This window comes from Festucalex cinctus, chromosome 16, assembly GCF_051991245.1.
Source record: "Festucalex cinctus isolate MCC-2025b chromosome 16, RoL_Fcin_1.0, whole genome shotgun sequence".
NCBI lineage: Eukaryota > Metazoa > Chordata > Actinopteri > Syngnathiformes > Syngnathidae > Festucalex > Festucalex cinctus.
In genome coordinates, this window is record NC_135426.1 from 972,584 (window position 1) to 989,549 (window position 16,966).

The following is a 16,966-nucleotide window of genomic DNA, read 5'->3' on the forward strand; positions in this document are numbered from 1 at the left end:
GCCATTCCCGGGGCGTGTCAGGAGGATTTGGGGGGGCTCAAAGCCAAGATTTGATTTTTTCCTGCAGCTTTCTGTCAAGACAATAACAAAAAGAAAAAAAAGAAAAATGGCTCAACAAGTCATTTGTGTGCGATTGATTGCCTCCTTATGGCTCTCTTTGCGACAGGAACAAATATTTCACATTGACTCCAGGTCCGAGTCGGGAAAAGGGAGGTGCTCCTTCAACCCGCAGGTCAACACCGTCTCCGTTATGCTCAGTAGGTCGCAAATCATCACACAATCACATAAGCACTTGTATATTGTCAAAATATTTGTTTCAAATGTATTCAGATTGGTTTTCTTTGGAATCATTTATGTATTGTACATTTTTTAAATATTCAATAAGAAAAAAATATGCATTAGATCTGTAGATAAATTTGCTTTTCATCAGAATTAATTTTTTTTTGTTTTATATTTGTTTAATATTACTTTTGTATGTTACACATTTTACTTTTGCATTTAATTCATTTATTTATTCTTTTTTAAATACATATTTATACAGTATATATAGAATGTGTATTTATTTTTTGTGTGCATTTGTATGTTTATTAGTTTTTTGTTTTTTTGGGGGGTATTTTTTTAATTTTAACATTTTTTTTAAATCGCATTCCAATTTTCACTTCTAAATTTAGTTTGTCACTATTTGTCACAGTAATTCACGTATTATATTTTTTGCCATTTATGTATTATATAGATTTGTTTTATTGTAGTTTTTTTGTTTGTACAGTAATTAATTTGATGTTTTTTTTTATTATGATTTTTTTTCCATTCATTGAAATTGAAATGTGTTTTTTTTTTTTTTTTTTTTTCACGTGACAACAATTAATGAAGCTTTGTTGGAGGTTGGCGTGCTCCTACTAATTGTTGCGTTTTCAGACCAGGAGCTGTTCTCGGGCATGTACATCGACTTCATGGGCACGGACGCGGCCATCTTCCGCAGCCTAACCACCAGGAACGCCGTGCGCACCGACCAGCACAATTCCAAATGGCTCAGCGGTACGCCAGGCGGGACGCCTATCAATCTGATGAATGTCCGTTGATGTATATTTCTTGTTGTTTGAATCAGAGCCCATCTTTGTGGACGCCCACCTGATCCCAGACGGGACGGACCCCAACGACGCCAAACTCTACTTCTTCTTCCGCGAGAGACTGACGGACAACAGCGGCAACACCAGGAACATCCACAGCATGGTGGCACGCGTATGTCCAGTAAGTTAAACTTTCTTGTCGGCAAGTTGACCTGCTCAAACCACTGATCAAACAACATGTATAATTGATATGCTTCAGGAGGAAACTTGTATGTTTTTTGTTTTGTTTGTTTGTTTGTTTTTTTGTTTTTTTGTAAGTGTAATTCAACAAATGCAATGTGCCAAATGTAATGGAACTGAGCGATGAAAGGAAAAGGGTGTTTTGAAAGCAGCACATACTTGTTGAAAACTAGTAAGCGCCCACCTCGGCAAGCGCATATATGGGCTGCAGGTTATGGAGTGACGTATGCAGATGAACGACTTGTTGTTGTCCTTCCTGCTTGTTGTCGTCATGCAGAGCGACATGGGAGGCCAGCGGAGTCTGGTCAACAAGTGGACCACCTTCCTCAAGGCCAGGATGGTTTGCTCCGTTGTGGAGGAGGACGGCACAGAGACGCACTTTGACGAACTGGGTAAGTCGCTCCGACGCTAATTCAACAACTCATACAGTCATTGAGTTGGAAGAGCATCATTGTCTTACTCGTTTTTAACTTCATCCATCAAAAAAACAAGAGCAATGTATTCGCTAAAAAATTCTTTCTTTGTTTTCCAAAAACGTTTGACACGACAAGGAGAGGTAGGACTCAGACGCAGGATAAAGGTAGGCCACCAAGGCAACAGGTTTATTTCCGGTCAACAGCTGTCTCCTCTCAAAATGAGAGGAGAAAGGGAAGTCAAAAAGTGGAGAACTAAAAACGCTCCACTGGGGAGGAAAAAACAGGCAAAAGGTACAGGGGACAACTAAAGGCGCTCCGCTAGGGAGGAAAAAAGGCTCAAGGCACAAGGGGTAACTAAGGGCGCTCTGCTGGGGAGGAAAAGGCACAAAAACAAGGCAAAACGACAAGGCAACGGGAACAAGGACTCGATGACTGTGGGACGCTTCCATGCACTGAGATGTGACACTTCGGCAACGGAGGGGAGAATGCAGATGGCTTTTATTGTGTGGGTTGATTGGTGGCAGGTGGTGATAATCATGGGCGGGGACCGGTAATTAGTGAGCGGCAGGAAGGGCAAGTGACCTGGGGTGAGAGGAGAGTTAGAATTTCAAACTAAAACAGGAAACATGACTGATAAAATAAAAGCATGAACCGCCACCAGCGTGGCGGCGTGACAACGTTCAAATATGACTTGGGCAACTATGCTGTTAGGTTATGTATTTGCATTATTTTCAATGATATTTTGTGTGTGATTTACAGTATATCATTATATTTGGTTTATTACAAAAATATTTTTTTTATTTTTTTTAATCAAGATCATATAAAATGTCCATGTAAAAAAATTACACATTTATTTTCTGTTTTATGTTATGTATTTATATTTAAGTATTTTTATTTTATACATTTTGTTTGAATTTTTTAATATGTGTTTTTTATTTGAGATGTGTAACTTTATTGTATTTTTTTTTATTATTTATTTTGGTTTTTAAAGTGTTGTCTACCACCATTCTTTTGTATTTATTTTAATTTTCCTGTTTTTTTTTTTTTTTTTTTTTTTTTTTTTTATAGATGAAGTATTGTCCATGTATTATTTTTTAAATATGAATTATTTTAAATTTAGATTTGTTTAATTTTTTTTTGCATTATTTTAATCATTTTTGGTTTTTAAACTTTGTAAATACAGTACTTAATCTTCATTGTTCTTCTTATTCTCATTATTATTAGTATTATTTATTTGTTTCATATCCAGTAATGATGTAATTTTTTTTAGCTTGTTTTCCCGCACTTCACATCTGCCGTGACATTTCCTTTCTTGCTCCCTGTGAAACTTCCATCCATCCATCCATACATCCATTTTCTTGACCACTTATTCCACACAAGGGTCACGGGAGGTGCTGGCGCCTATCTCAGCTGGCTCTGGGCAGTAGGCGGGGGACACCCTGGACTGATTGCCAGCCAATCACAGCCTGTGAAACTTTGTCTGGGTTATTAATAAGCACACTCACATGCGTGGCGCTGTCATGAACTTTTGCAGATTTTTGGCAGCAATTTGGGTGTGAGCAAGATGTTTTTGTGTTTCCTATGTGCAGAGAGTGTGTTTTTGCTGGAAAGCGAGTATCCCAAAAGCCTGCTGGTGTTTGGAGTCTTCACCTCCACCAGGTAAAAAGACCATGCTGGCTCTCTACTTTCACCAGAGCATTCCGCATAAGACACTTTTTTTTTTTTTTTTTTTTTTTTTTTTTTAAATATATACAATCTCCACACAACACGACATTATTATGCATTTACAATGGTTCTTATATCTGCTTTTGTCATAATTTCAGCAAATTTCCCATCATTTTGTTTCCAAACACTTTTATTTTATTACTTTTTTTTTTCTTTTTGCTAAAAGATACATACCCCTAAGCAAATTTTGTCGGATTTCATACTGTAAGAAACTCTTATTTAGGGGTGGACTGAAAAATGGTTACTAATAATTTTGTTCATAATATTTCATAAGTTCGGAAAAATGACTTGGATGTTGGATTAATTATTAGTTATGTTTCAAGTAAAGTAACTTTTAGTCAGTTTTTTTGTTTGTAGTGCTTCAATAATTAGAAGAAAACTGAATTTTTAGGTTTACTGATTTTTGTAAATACTGCTTTATCATAGCTGTACTTCTAATGGCTAGCCTTCAGTAATTGATTCATAGCGCATATCTACTGTAGGGGGTTCATTATTCACTTCAACTGTCTCCTATTGACCCGATATTTCTTGCTTACGCATTTGCTGGCGTTTGACTTGCCACGTGCGCTTTTGATTGCTTCTGTCTGAGCGGCTCTTGTTTCAGCGTGGCTGATCGTTGGGGCTGCGTTACCTGATCCGCTTGTTTTCATGGCTAATTGAGTCGGCATGCTAGACCTCCTTCCTGCTTATTATTGGCCAAATCCAATTGGAACAATGCGCTTCTGTTCCCCCGCTCTACTCTGACGCTCGGAATTCAACGTAAACCGTAAACGTCCGCGGAGACCTGCTGCAAAAAACGTTTTCATGAAGCGATTCATTGTGATTGATTAAAATTAATTGCTTCATTAAAACATTTTTTTTAAATCAACATTTGCAATTTTGAAGATTCGTCTATCCATCCATCCATCCATCCATCCATCCATCCATCCATTTTCTTGACCGCTTATTCCTCACAAGGGTCGCGGGGGCTGCTGGCGCCTATCTCAGCTGGCGCTGGGCAGCAGGCGGGGGACACCCTTGACTGGTTGCCAGCCAATCGCAGGGCACACAGAGACGAACAACCATCCACACTCACACGCACACCTAGGGACAATTCGGAGCACCCAATTAACCTGCCATGCATGTCTTTGGAATGTGGGAGGAGACCGGAGTATCCGGAGAAGACCCACGCGGGCACGGGGAGAACATGCAAACTCCACCCGCCGGAGCCTGGACTCGAACCGGAGTCCTCAGAACTGGGAGGCAAAAGATTCGTCTATATATTTATATTTTATGTGTTTGTGTGCAGCTCGGTGTTCAAAGGCTCGGCGGTGTGCGTATACAACATGGCCGACATCCTGACGGTCTTCAACGGGCCCTTTGCGCATCGAGACGGGCCCAACTTCCAGTGGGTGCCCTTCCAGGGACGCATTCCGTACCCAAGACCCGGAACGGTCAGCTCATTTCTTCCATTCATTTAGTCGCATTTAGAACACTACAATGCCTTTCTTTTTTTTTTTTCCTTTTTTTTTTTTGCGTAGAAAACAGCAAAATGTAGTTTCAAAAAATGTTTGTAGAAATTCGTTCAACTTTTGTTAGTAATGCATCATCATTTTTTTTTTTAACCAATTTTCATGTGTGTAAATTTTGGTATAATTTATTTTGAGGGTTGAATGTGGGCTTAATCTACTTTCATTCAAGATTTAGTTGAATTTGGTGCAAAATGTTTCATTCTTATTGTAATTCATTTGTGCATCATTTTGCGACTTTGAAGTTTGTGGTGCAGCTTTTGCAGGAAAATAGCTCATCGTAAAAAAGATGGCATTTGTGTATGATTTTCTCCAAAATGGTCAGAAAATGTTCCGTGTTGTCCAGTGCCCAGGTGGAGCGTTCACACCCGACATCCACACCACCAAAGAATTCCCGGACGACGTGGTGAACTTTGTGCGCAATCACCCGGTCATGTTCAAGCCCATCTACCCGTTGGGCAGGAGACCCCTGGTGGTCCGCACCGGCGCTGACTACAAATACACGGCGTTGGCCGTGGACCAGGTGGCCGCCGCCGACGGAAACTACCAAGTCCTCTTCCTGGGAACTGGTAAGATATTTGCAACTTTCACCCACACTCCAAAAAACACTAGGGCCAATAATGGACCAATCCTCAACTTCATGTCAAACTCCAGTCCTCGAGGGCCGCAGTCCTGTATGTTTTCGAGGTTTCCCTCCTCAAACACACCTGATTCATCAGCAAGCTCTTCAGGAACCTCATAATGATCCTCATTATATGATTCAGCTGTGTTTGAGGAGAGAAGCCGAGAAAACATGCAGGACAGCGGCCCTCGAGGACTGGAGTTTGAGATCAATCCTCCACTTGGATCAATTTCACCCATCTTTGACTCAAGAATTTTTTTTTTTTGTGTGTAAAACAACTCAGAATTATTGGTCCCATCCTTTACTTGGGTGAAAAAATGTGCTCATTTTTGTTGTATACAGTGGCATGAAAAAGTATCTGAACCTTTTGGAATTTCTCACATTTCTGCCTAAAATCACCATCAAACATGATCTGATCTTTGTCAAAATCACACAGATGAAACAACAGTGTCTGCTTTAACTAAAACCACCCAAACATTTACAGGTTTTCATATTTTAACAAGGATAGCATGCAAACAATGACAGAAGGGGGGAAGAATAAGTAACTGAACCATCACATTTAATATTTTGTGGCCCCCCTTTGGCAGCAATAACTTCAACCGGACGCTTCCTGTAGCTGCAGATCAGTCTGGCACATCGATCAGGACTGATCTTGGCCCATTCTTCTTTACAAAACTGCTGTAGTTCAGTCAGATTCCTGGGATGTCTGGCATGAATCGCTGTCTTGAGGTCATGCCACAGCATCTCAATGGGGTTCAAGTCTGGACTTTGACTTGGCCACTCCAGAACGTGTATTTTGTTCTTCTGAAACCATTTTGAAGTCGATTTGCTTCTGTGTTTTGGATCATTGTCTTGTTGCAGCATCCATCCTCTTTTTAGCTTCAACTGTCTGACAGACGGCCTCAGGTTTTCCTGCAAAACATCCTGATAAACTTTTGAATTAATTTTTCCATGAATGATTTCAAGTTGTCCAGGCCTTGAGGAAGCAAAACAGCCCCAAACCATGATGCACCCTCCACCATGCTTCGCGGTGGGGATGAGGTGTTGATGTTGGTGAGCTGTTCCATTTTTCCTCCACACATGACGTTGTGTGTTCCTCCCAAACAATTCAACTTTGGCTTCATCAGTCCACAAAATATTTTGCCAAAACTTCTGTAGAGTGCCCAAGTGCCTTTTTGCGAACATTAAACGAGCCACAATGTTTTTTTTAGACAGCAGTGGCTTCCTCCGTGGAGTCCTCCCATGAACACCATTCTTGGCCAATGTTTTACATATAGTTGATGCATGCACAGAGATATTGGACTGTGCCAGTGATCTCTGTAAGTCTTTAGCAGACACTCTAGGGTTATTTTTTACCTCTCTGAGTGGTCTGCGCTGAACTCTTGGCGTCATCTTTGGTGGGCGGCCACTCCTTGGGAGGGAAGTAACAGTGCCAAACTCTCTCCATTTGTACACAACTTCGCTGACTGTTGATTGATGAACATCCAGACTTTTAGAGATGGTTTTGTATCCTTTGCCAGTTTTATACAAACCAACAATTCTTGATAGCAGGTCTTCCGACAGCTCTTTTGAGCGAGTCATGGTGCACATCAGACAATGCTTCTCATCAAGACAATTCTAACCAGGTGTGTGTTTTATAGTGGGCAGGGAAGCTTTAAGCCACTCATCAGTGATTGGGCACACACCTGACTTAAATTGTTTGGTAAAAATTGGTTTCAATTGCTCTTTAAGTATCCTTAGGCAGAGGGTTCAATTACTTATTCCTCCCCCTTCTGTCATTGTTTGCATGCTATCCTTGTTAAAATATGAAAACCTGTAAATGTTTGGGTGGTTTTAGTTAAAGCAGACACTGTTGTTTCATCTGTGTGATTTTGACAAAGATCAGACCACGTTTGATGGTGATTTTAGGCAGAAATGTGAGAAATTCCAAAAGGTTCAGATACTTTTTCATGCCACTGTAAAACAAACTAGAACGTTGGGTCCCATAAAGTGGATCAGTCCATGTTACTTTTGACACAACTGTTTTTAGAGTGCACATTTACCTGAGTTTTTTGGGCAAAAAAAGTTGTAATTTTACAACATTATATTTCTTATTTCGAGGAAAAGTTTTGCATATTAATAGGAAAAAAAGTCTCAATTTTATCCATCCATCCATTCATCCATTTCCTTAACCGCTTGCTCCTCACAAGGGTTGCGGGGGTGCTGGAGCCTATCCCAGCCGGCTTCAGGCAGCTGGCTGGCTACACCCTGAACTAGTTGCCAGACAAATTTATGAGAATAAAAATATATATTTTCCAGGTGGATAAAAGAGTAAATATTTTTAGATTAAAGATGTTTTTTTGTTGTTGTTGTTCTTTTAGAGAAATCAAATTTTGTAAGACTCAAGTATTTTTTTTCCCCAAAAATTAAAAGACTAATTATTTTAAATAAAAATCAGAGTAAGACAACGTTACAATGCTATTTTTAATTTTCAGATTTTAGATTATGTCGGAATATTCTGTCATTAAAGTTTTGTTTTGTTTTTTTAGATTTAAGTCAAAATTGTACGAGATTGTCTTTTTTTTTTTTTTTTTCAAGAATTAAAAGTTGGAATTTTGTAGAATTTTTAAGTTAAAAAAATGTAAACATTCTGAGATTAGAGTTGTATATTTTGAGAATTTAACTTCATAATAATATGCAAAAGTAAAATAAATAAAAAAAAATAAAAAAAAATAAAAATCAAGCGTTACAAATTGCAATATTCCAAGATTTAAGTTGTATTTCTTCGAACATTCAAATTTGATATATACCTGTAACGGTATTAGAGTCTGATTTTTCAGGGGAAAATCAGTTTTCTTTTCTCTCCCCAAAAAATTGTCGTATTTTATTGTATTGAACCAAACATTCAGAATATTACGAGAGGGAAAAATATGTATCAACTATTGTCTTACGAACATGCATTTTTTTTGTCTACGTCCTTTTTGGACTTCATTTTTATTTTTTATTTATTTTTTTATTTATTTTTTTTTATAAGACTTAATTTTTCTAAAAATGCATCTTTATTCCAGTCAGCTTTTGACTATATTTCTTAAAATGTGAAATTTCTCGAGACAAAAACCTGATTGTCTTGTTGAAAAGCAATAGTTGCGAGGCGAAGACAGCGACGCCCTTTTTTTTGTCTGCACTTCCCAACCGTTTGAACTTTTTGTTTCTTCAGGCCGGATTGTTGACAAACAGCCGACCGTCCGAGCGCGTGTCGTCATTCGAGGACGTTTTTCGCTAACTGAACTGAGCTCTTCTTCTTCTTTTGTTTTCCGCAGACAAGGGAAGCATCCAGAAGGTGATGGCCCTGCCCACCAATCAGTCCCTGCATCACCATCTCATCCTGGAGGAGTTGCAAGTCTTTCAGGTCGGATGCCCATGCTTTTGTTTTTCTCCTACCCCAAAAAAATGAAAGGCAAGCAGGGAGGAGCAGGAGGAGGGTGCGTGAGGGGTTGATGGGCAGGCGAGATGAAGGCCGGGAGAGATGTTGTTGTTTCGTCGGCCCGGACGAGAGGCAGACAGCCGGACCGAGATTTACGTCCCGGCGGAGGCCGTCTTCACCCTCCCGCCGGGCCGACGCTCAGGGGAGATATGTCGGGAAGGGGGGGGGGACGCGGGCGGCTCCGATTGCCCTCTCCAAGAGTGATCGTATATTATGCATCCCGGGTGTTGGAAGGAGAGTCTTTGCCTGTATTCGCTTTAAAGGAGAAGTTCAACAATTCAGCATCTAGAAGGAAAAAAGTAACAGAGTGCCGGGCCGAGATTCAAGCTGCAGACAAAAAGATTTATTTGACACAGACATACAAAACAAGACATATATTCTGGCCAGAAGGGATTAGAAATCCGTTGGACAACGGGATGCACTGGTTTATAAAGCCTGTCTAGAGTCCACCCCCAAACTTTTTCCTTGGGCGTAACATCTTAAGGCAGCTAACGGTATTGGACAACTACAAAATGCAGTACTGGGTGCAGTGCTATTTTGTGACCATTGGGGGCACTGTTACTCCACGTAAACTTAGGCTCGCCACCTTTGGCCTAATTTAAAGCTGACCTCTGCATGAACTTCATGGTTACGCAAGCTCATGTGTACCTTCCTGCTCATAAATCTTGTGGACAAGACATTTTTATGGGCTGCAGCTGGTGTTTTGGCTCACTCACTCACATGTAGCACGTGTAGCTCACGTGTTCGGAAAACCCCTATCTCACAGAATGCCTTCAAGGCCAGCCAGAGCACACGTGATCGGAAAACCCCTACATATATCTGCTAGGTCAGAAGAAAGGAAAATGTGTCAGAGCAGATTTGGGCCAAACCAGGTGGCTTTTTCAGGGATGGGGCATGAATCTACATAGATAACTAAAATTATATACGTCATTTCCTCCCTTTCATGATGTAAACACATCATGAACAATCAATGTCAAACACGGTCCCACCTATGTGTTAATCCCAGTAAATATGCGTGCATCAAAGTTCAATAATTTCGAAAAAAAATTGTAATTAAATGGGATCCACTGGTAAAACACACAGAGCATAGCTATTATAGAATTTTCTTTTGAGGCAAAAACCTGAAAATGATGCTAAAAATGTCCAGATGTTGATGAGGTAGGAATGTTCAAAGTTCAACTGCGGCGATCGGTGGGGCAGTAAGGGAAGTGCTTTCAATTTTCTTAGGGCAGGGCTCATGCTGCCCCAATCATCAGTCAAAATATTCAGGCCCAATCTGTACAGTCCGGCTGATTATGATTTTTGCGCTGCCCGGGGCTTATTGTGCCCCATAAGAACAGTGTATTGTGAAAATGTGGTTGGTGATGTCTGATTGTATCAGAAGAAGGGATGTGTCAGAGCAGATTTGGGGTCAAGCCTTTTATAAGGGGACTGCTGGATGGGGCATCAGGTGAGTGATCCTGGTGGGGGTTTGGGGAAAGCTCATCTGGGGGCGTGGCATTTCTGGCGGTGGAGGGTCTGGTCGTGGTCAAAAAGGTGTGCCTGGTGGTGGTCCTGTAGACGTTTGCTGTTTGGCGGCTGCTCCTGGCTGGTTGGAGTTGAACACTTCTCAGCAGGAACTGGAGGTGACGACGGTGCAGGCGCTGAAGGGAGCGCTAGTTGAGGACCTCCGCACAGGGCTGCTGGTGGTTGCGCTGGAGGTGGCTGGGGCCCACGGCTGATTGCACCTGAGTCAGTTGAGGGCTCACAGTTGGTATCACGGGCTGCTATTCGGGCCATTCAGCAGCTGCTATCACCAAGTCCCCTAGACAAAAATCAAACATGAGAACTTTTCCCAATCGGTTGAACTATGTAAAATTTTGAAAATTATATATATATATAATAAAAAAAAAAATAAAAAAAAATTCCTTACTTACATTCAATTCCCCCTTTTGACACATACGTCATGTGTCAACACAAACGATACCAGAAGACTCCTGGTACTCAGACTGGAACCAACTTACCGTCCACGGCTCGGGATCGGCACTCACGAAAACACAGAAACTTAACCTGAAAGCACTCATTTACTTACTACACCAAAAACACATTGCAACACAAACAAATCTACAATGGTAAATTGAAATCAGTCCATAAGAAGTCATTTCAGACACAGATCAGATACACAAAGCTGGAAGGTGGTTCTTGAAGATCTCTGACTTGCAAGACCAGTCTAGCATATATTCCATTATACTCAATTAGACTAGTCAGAAAATATACAGTTACGGGTGAGAGGCAATTACTCTCATATTGTGATCACAAACACCCTTACTTGTACTAATTATCATGGCCATATTGTGCATGCAATTGTTCGCTACTCCCATAGGCGCCTGCAGCTGCTTTCTTCTTCTCATTCTCACTCTTTTTTTTTTTTTTTTTATGTGAGTAAACAAACAAACAAACAAACAACACACTTCACAGACAAACAATCTCACAAATCACAACAGATACTCACATTCCAATACAGATAAGAATACACCCACATACTGGAGCTATAACCACAGAATTAAATCAGACATTTACACCCCACAGCTCCCCTTTCACTCATGAATATGAATACTATCCCACATTTTTCAACATCAACCCTTTACTCATCTTCCCCACGAAGCTCTTGCAAACCTAACGTTTCACAAACTAAACTTATCCTAAGTTACTCTTTTCTAACTGTCGTCATCACAGACTATGTAAAAAAAATCAATTAATTTAAACAAAATGTTAACAAGGATAGCTCGAATACTCCAACTTCGTTTTCCTCGTATTTCTTCTCAGAATCACTAACATCAGATTTGTCCACTGTAGTGCTTTTCAATGCTGATTCAATATCATACTACTTCAGACATCTCTTTTACCACTATTTTTTATCCAGATACAAAGTATTCACTCCAGTTTCAATTTATTATGGTCCTTTACTTATGCAACAATCTCTTCTAGCCAAATTATTTAACATATATCAAAGGTATACTCTACGACATATATCTGACTATTTTACACATCTTCTTCTTTTAACTTTTTCCTTTAGGGGCCGCTACAACGAATCAGTTGCCTCCATCTAACCCTGTCCTCTGCATCCTCTGCTCTCACGCCAACTACCTTCATATCCTCTTTAACTTCTTCCATTTGGTCTTCCTCTAGATCTCCTACCTGGCATTTAAAAACTCATATCTTCCAATATATTCACTCTTCCTCCTCTGGACATATCCAAACTATATATAAAATTCAAACGTACTCAGGTGATTTGTTTAATCCTATGTGTCTCTTTTTTTTGGGGGGGGGGGGGTCTGTTTAGCAGTAGAAATCTCACTATATTTAATATATATAGATTTAAAAAGTTCACCTTCAAATTCTAACTATTTTATCCATAAAGGTGTTAAAAGGGACTTATAACCTCAATCATTCAATTAAGTCTTTGCAATTTGACCTACTAATTTCAGCATATTTTTCGTCTAAGTTCTATAAGGTGCAAAATATTGCTATAGTTTATCTTACTCCATTAAATAGCTGCAATATATAAATATATTTAACACAGCTAAATCTGTATCTCCAATGTATGTCGGAATCACCACTATCATTAATTCCAAAAATTCCAATATTTTAACAGCTAAATCTAAATATAAAATTGAATTAAGCCTAAATAATATAAAAGTAGTCTCTCATAGTCTAAACGATACAGCCAAATTACCTAATTAAACCAATTTTTCTTAGTTATTACATCTCAATAAGCTACAAAAGAGTTTCACAAATTTCAATACTTATATATCTTAACCATCCACACTTATTTTCTATTCATTCTAATAAATTGTCCTAAAATGATGATTGATTTAATCATTAAAAAAATTCCTTCAATATGGTAACACCATACAATCCATACCCACTTATCTAATGCGTCCTCCCATTGTCTCCCAACCATTGTTCAACGGTTTTGTCCTCTGAGCTTTCATGAGTGTGTCCATCCATGCTCGGGTTTTGTCCAGCCAGTCCAGTTTTTGTTCATCCAAGCTGCTCAGGATGTAACTGTAAGTCCTTTCAAAAACAGTTAATCACACATAACAGGTGTTCATCATTGTCCTGTGTGTGACGTTGTGCCCCCCTACACAACAAAAGTCTTCCTTTGTTCCAGAGTTTTTCCAGACTGGAGTCACTCTTCCATTGTTCCATTTATGAAGAGATTTGGTCGACACCAGGATTTTGCATCTTTCAATGGCCAAAGACTTGTACAATGTTCCCATATAGGGATAAAATAAAATAAAAAAATAGTAGGCTTACTCTTACAATGACAGTCTTTTCATTGTGGATGACCAAGATATACTTGTCATTTAATATTACATTATTCTATATTTTGTAGCATTTCTAGTGCTGTAGGTTAAAATGTGAACTAATTAAATAATCACAAAAAGTTATCAGATTAGTCACATTATGACAGATGTTTACGTCAAAGTTAGCACATATTATGTTTAAGTAATAAACACCACTACATGCATTAACCGTAAAGCATTTAATATATATTTTTGTATTTTTTGTATAACTTTGACATTCAGATAATTTGTTTATGTCAAAACATTGGAGAAATTTTTCTCTTCTTCGTTTTAGATTATAAAAACAATTCACTGAATAAAAAAATGAGCATGTGTAGTGGATCAAAAAATGTTGAATACATACTTATAACACGAGACTTTCAAAAATTAACACATAACAGGTGCTCTTCAAATTTGGCAGGCGGAAAAAATCTAATAAAAAAAAAAAGCTCCTTAATTAAGTGATGAATTGGGATCAATCCACTAAATTTAATCGATTTTATCAAAATATAATTGTTTGACAGCCCTAATCATCTCCATCAAGTCTATCAATCTAATGCTATATTTTCTTTATTTTATTTTTCCTGCTATTTAACTTAGCCTCCTCTCAATTCATTTGGTTCAGCACCTATTATCCTTCAAAGCGACTCCTGCAAAATTCATCATTAATAATTTCTAAATATATACTCAAGCATAAACTATCATTTCATTCTGCTGTCCCCTTCCCTCCGCCTTTCTCTCTCTCTCTCTGTCTCTCTCTCTCTCTCTGTCTCCGCCTCTCCCTCTCTCTCTCTCTCTCTCTGCCTCTCTCTCTCTCTCTCCGCCTCTCTGCCTCTCTTTCTCCGCCTCTCTCTCTTTCTCCGCCTCTCTCTCTCTCTCTCTCTCTCTCTCTCTCTCTCTCTCTCTCTCTCTCTCTCTCTCTCTCTCTTTCTCCGCCCCTCTCTCTCTCTCTCTCTCTCTCTCTCTCTCTCTCTCTCTCTCTCTCTCTCTCTCTCTCTCCGCCTCTCTCTCTCCGCCTCTCTCTCTCTCTCTCTCTCTCTCTCTCTCTCTCTCTCTCTCTCTCTCTCCGCCTCTCTCCCTCTCTCTCTCTCACATCATATCATTCCTCACTTACGTTACAAATATTACTCTTAAGATTCCCCATTTTGGACCCTATCAATATCTAAAATTTAAAAGTACATTTTTTTTACATCTTCAATTTAATTTATACAATCAAATTAAACCATTTGGACAATCATCTATCAAAAAGACTACCACAATGGACAAATCTTTGTTTCATTTTACTTAATTTCTACAAAGCCTCTCATAAATCTTCAAAACGGCATCCAACTAACATTTCACATTATTTATCCTTCCTTTACGATAGCTGTCCTCTCTCCCTTTTATTTTCACTGTCAACATTTTTTCTTTCTTTTCTTGTTTACCGGATAAGCCTAGAATCAAAATTACACACCAACAATCCACATCAGCGACTAATCCTCTTCCTCCTACCCACTCCCCAAAAACAGTTAGCCTACAAAAGAAAAGAAATTTAAATCAAAGGAACAAAAGCACAAACACAACAATTTAAACATCTCCATCCAACTTGCAACGCAACCCACAAAACAATTCACAATGTGATTCACAAATCTTTTTTCGACACTTTTCCCACTATCCCACATTCCTTCCTTAACATGACCTGCTCAATACCAGCTACTCAGAAAAACACTCTTCAGTCTTTCACCAACCTGGCTCACACACACACGCATCGACCTTTTGACCTCCTCGCCCCTCACCCCGTGCCATGCACACTGATCTCTCCCCCTTTGCACACTTTCCTTCAATTTTGCTCAAACGCCATTATGCAACACCCTGCAACTTACTTCCAACTATCAACTTTTTACTTGATTGTCCATCCTGGACAATTCACCTTTTATACAAAAGTCCGCTGCCTGCCAGCGGTGCATGCTTTTTAAGCACAGACCAAAAGATACTACAACAATAGTTCATCTTGAACTAGCCTCGTCCTGAGGTGTTATAGTCAGAAATACAGCAATCTTAATGACCCAAACCTTCCTGGCTGGGGACACTGCAATCACTTGGCTCAATACAATTTCTTTAGCCTACTCCAAGGCTCTTGGACACACACACACAAAAAATAAGGTCTTCCTTGACCTAGAAACCCACCCGGATTTCACACACTTAGCACAATGCTTCTCGGCCTGCCCTGAGGCCGAAAAATAGGGTCACCTTAACCCAAGCAGGTGCTCAGTTACCAGTCAAATTCACATCACAATGAGTCCATCTCGGACTTACAACAACGTCCACCTGGACGAGACCCGTCTTGGGTTTTAAAACAATAATACTGTGGCTCACCTTAGAGCAGAAGCCTAACCTTTAGGCTTTTACAACAAAAAATGATCCGTCCTGGACCTCTCCTTCCTGGGGCACACACAGCTGCAGCTCACCTAGAGCAGAAGCCTAACCTTTAGGCTTTTACAACAAAAAAATGATAAATAGCCCGTCCTGGACCTCCCCTTCTTGGGGCACACACAACTGCAACAACGTCCACCTGGACGACCCGTCCTGGGATTTTTAAAACAACACATCCAAAAAAACGGTCCGTCGTGGACTTACCCTTTGCGTCCTGCAAACGATCCACACTATCGGCTCATCTTAAACCGCACTCGCAACAAGAGTTTTATCTGTTCATCTTGAACAGAACATTCACACTGTCGACTTATCTTAAGCCGTGCTCGTAACAAGAGCATAAATTGCCTCTACATTTAACAACACGAAGACAAACAATATAGCCATTCATCCACTAAAGCTTTTAGACAAAATATGCATGCATTGTGTACATCTTAAATCCGGCCCTACACATTACAATCTTAATTTAATACAGTCAATGCATAACTCTAACTATTAAAATTTTATATATATATATATATATATATATATATATATATATTTTTTTTTTTTTTTTTTTTTTTTTTTTTTAAATTTTTTTTTTTTTAATCTAATTATACTCATCTTTAATCCTGTTCTTTTCCGGTTCTTTTAAATCCTGGTCACGGGCACCAAAATGTTTCGTCGGCCCGGACGAGAGGCAGACGGCCAGACCGAGATTTTCGTCCCGGCGGAGGCCGTCTTCACCCTCCCGCCGGGCCGACGCTCAGGGGAGATATGTCGGGAAGGGGGGGGGACGCGGGCGGCTCCGATTGCCCTCTCCAAGAGTGATCGTATATTATGCATCCCGGGTGTTGGAAGGAGAGTCTTTGCCTGTATTCGCTTTAAAGGAGAAGTTCAACAATTCAGCATCTAGAAGGAAAAAAGTAACAGAGTGCCGGGCCGAGATTCAAGCTGCAGACAAAAAGATTTATTTGACACAGACATACAAAACAAGACATATATTCTGGCCAGAAGGGATTAGAAATCCGTTGGACAACGGGATGCACTGGTTTATAAAGCCTGTCTAGAGTCCACCCCCAAACTTTTTCCTTGGGCGTAACATCTTAAGGTAGCTAACGGCATTGGGTCACTACAAAATGCAGTACTGGGTGCAGTGCTATTTTGTGACCATTGGGGGCACTGTTACTCCACGTAAACTTAGGCTCG

At 39.8% G+C, this 16,966-nt stretch overlaps 1 protein-coding gene across 2 annotated transcripts in view; it reads left to right on the forward strand.

Moving 5' to 3' along the window:
- sema3c (sema domain, immunoglobulin domain (Ig), short basic domain, secreted, (semaphorin) 3C) overlaps positions 1-16,966 on the forward strand; it is a 108,538-nt gene that overhangs the window by 75,350 nt on the left and 16,222 nt on the right. For both annotated transcript variants that reach the window (XM_077499127.1, XM_077499126.1), the window contains exons 6-13: positions 167-257; positions 916-1,035; positions 1,106-1,248; positions 1,585-1,699; positions 3,313-3,382; positions 4,737-4,881; positions 5,303-5,525; positions 8,878-8,966. In XM_077499127.1, coding sequence (XP_077355253.1) covers positions 167-257; positions 916-1,035; positions 1,106-1,248; positions 1,585-1,699; positions 3,313-3,382; positions 4,737-4,881; positions 5,303-5,525; positions 8,878-8,966 — 996 coding nt within the window. The remainder of the gene's footprint in view (positions 1-166; positions 258-915; positions 1,036-1,105; positions 1,249-1,584; positions 1,700-3,312; positions 3,383-4,736; positions 4,882-5,302; positions 5,526-8,877; positions 8,967-16,966) is intronic.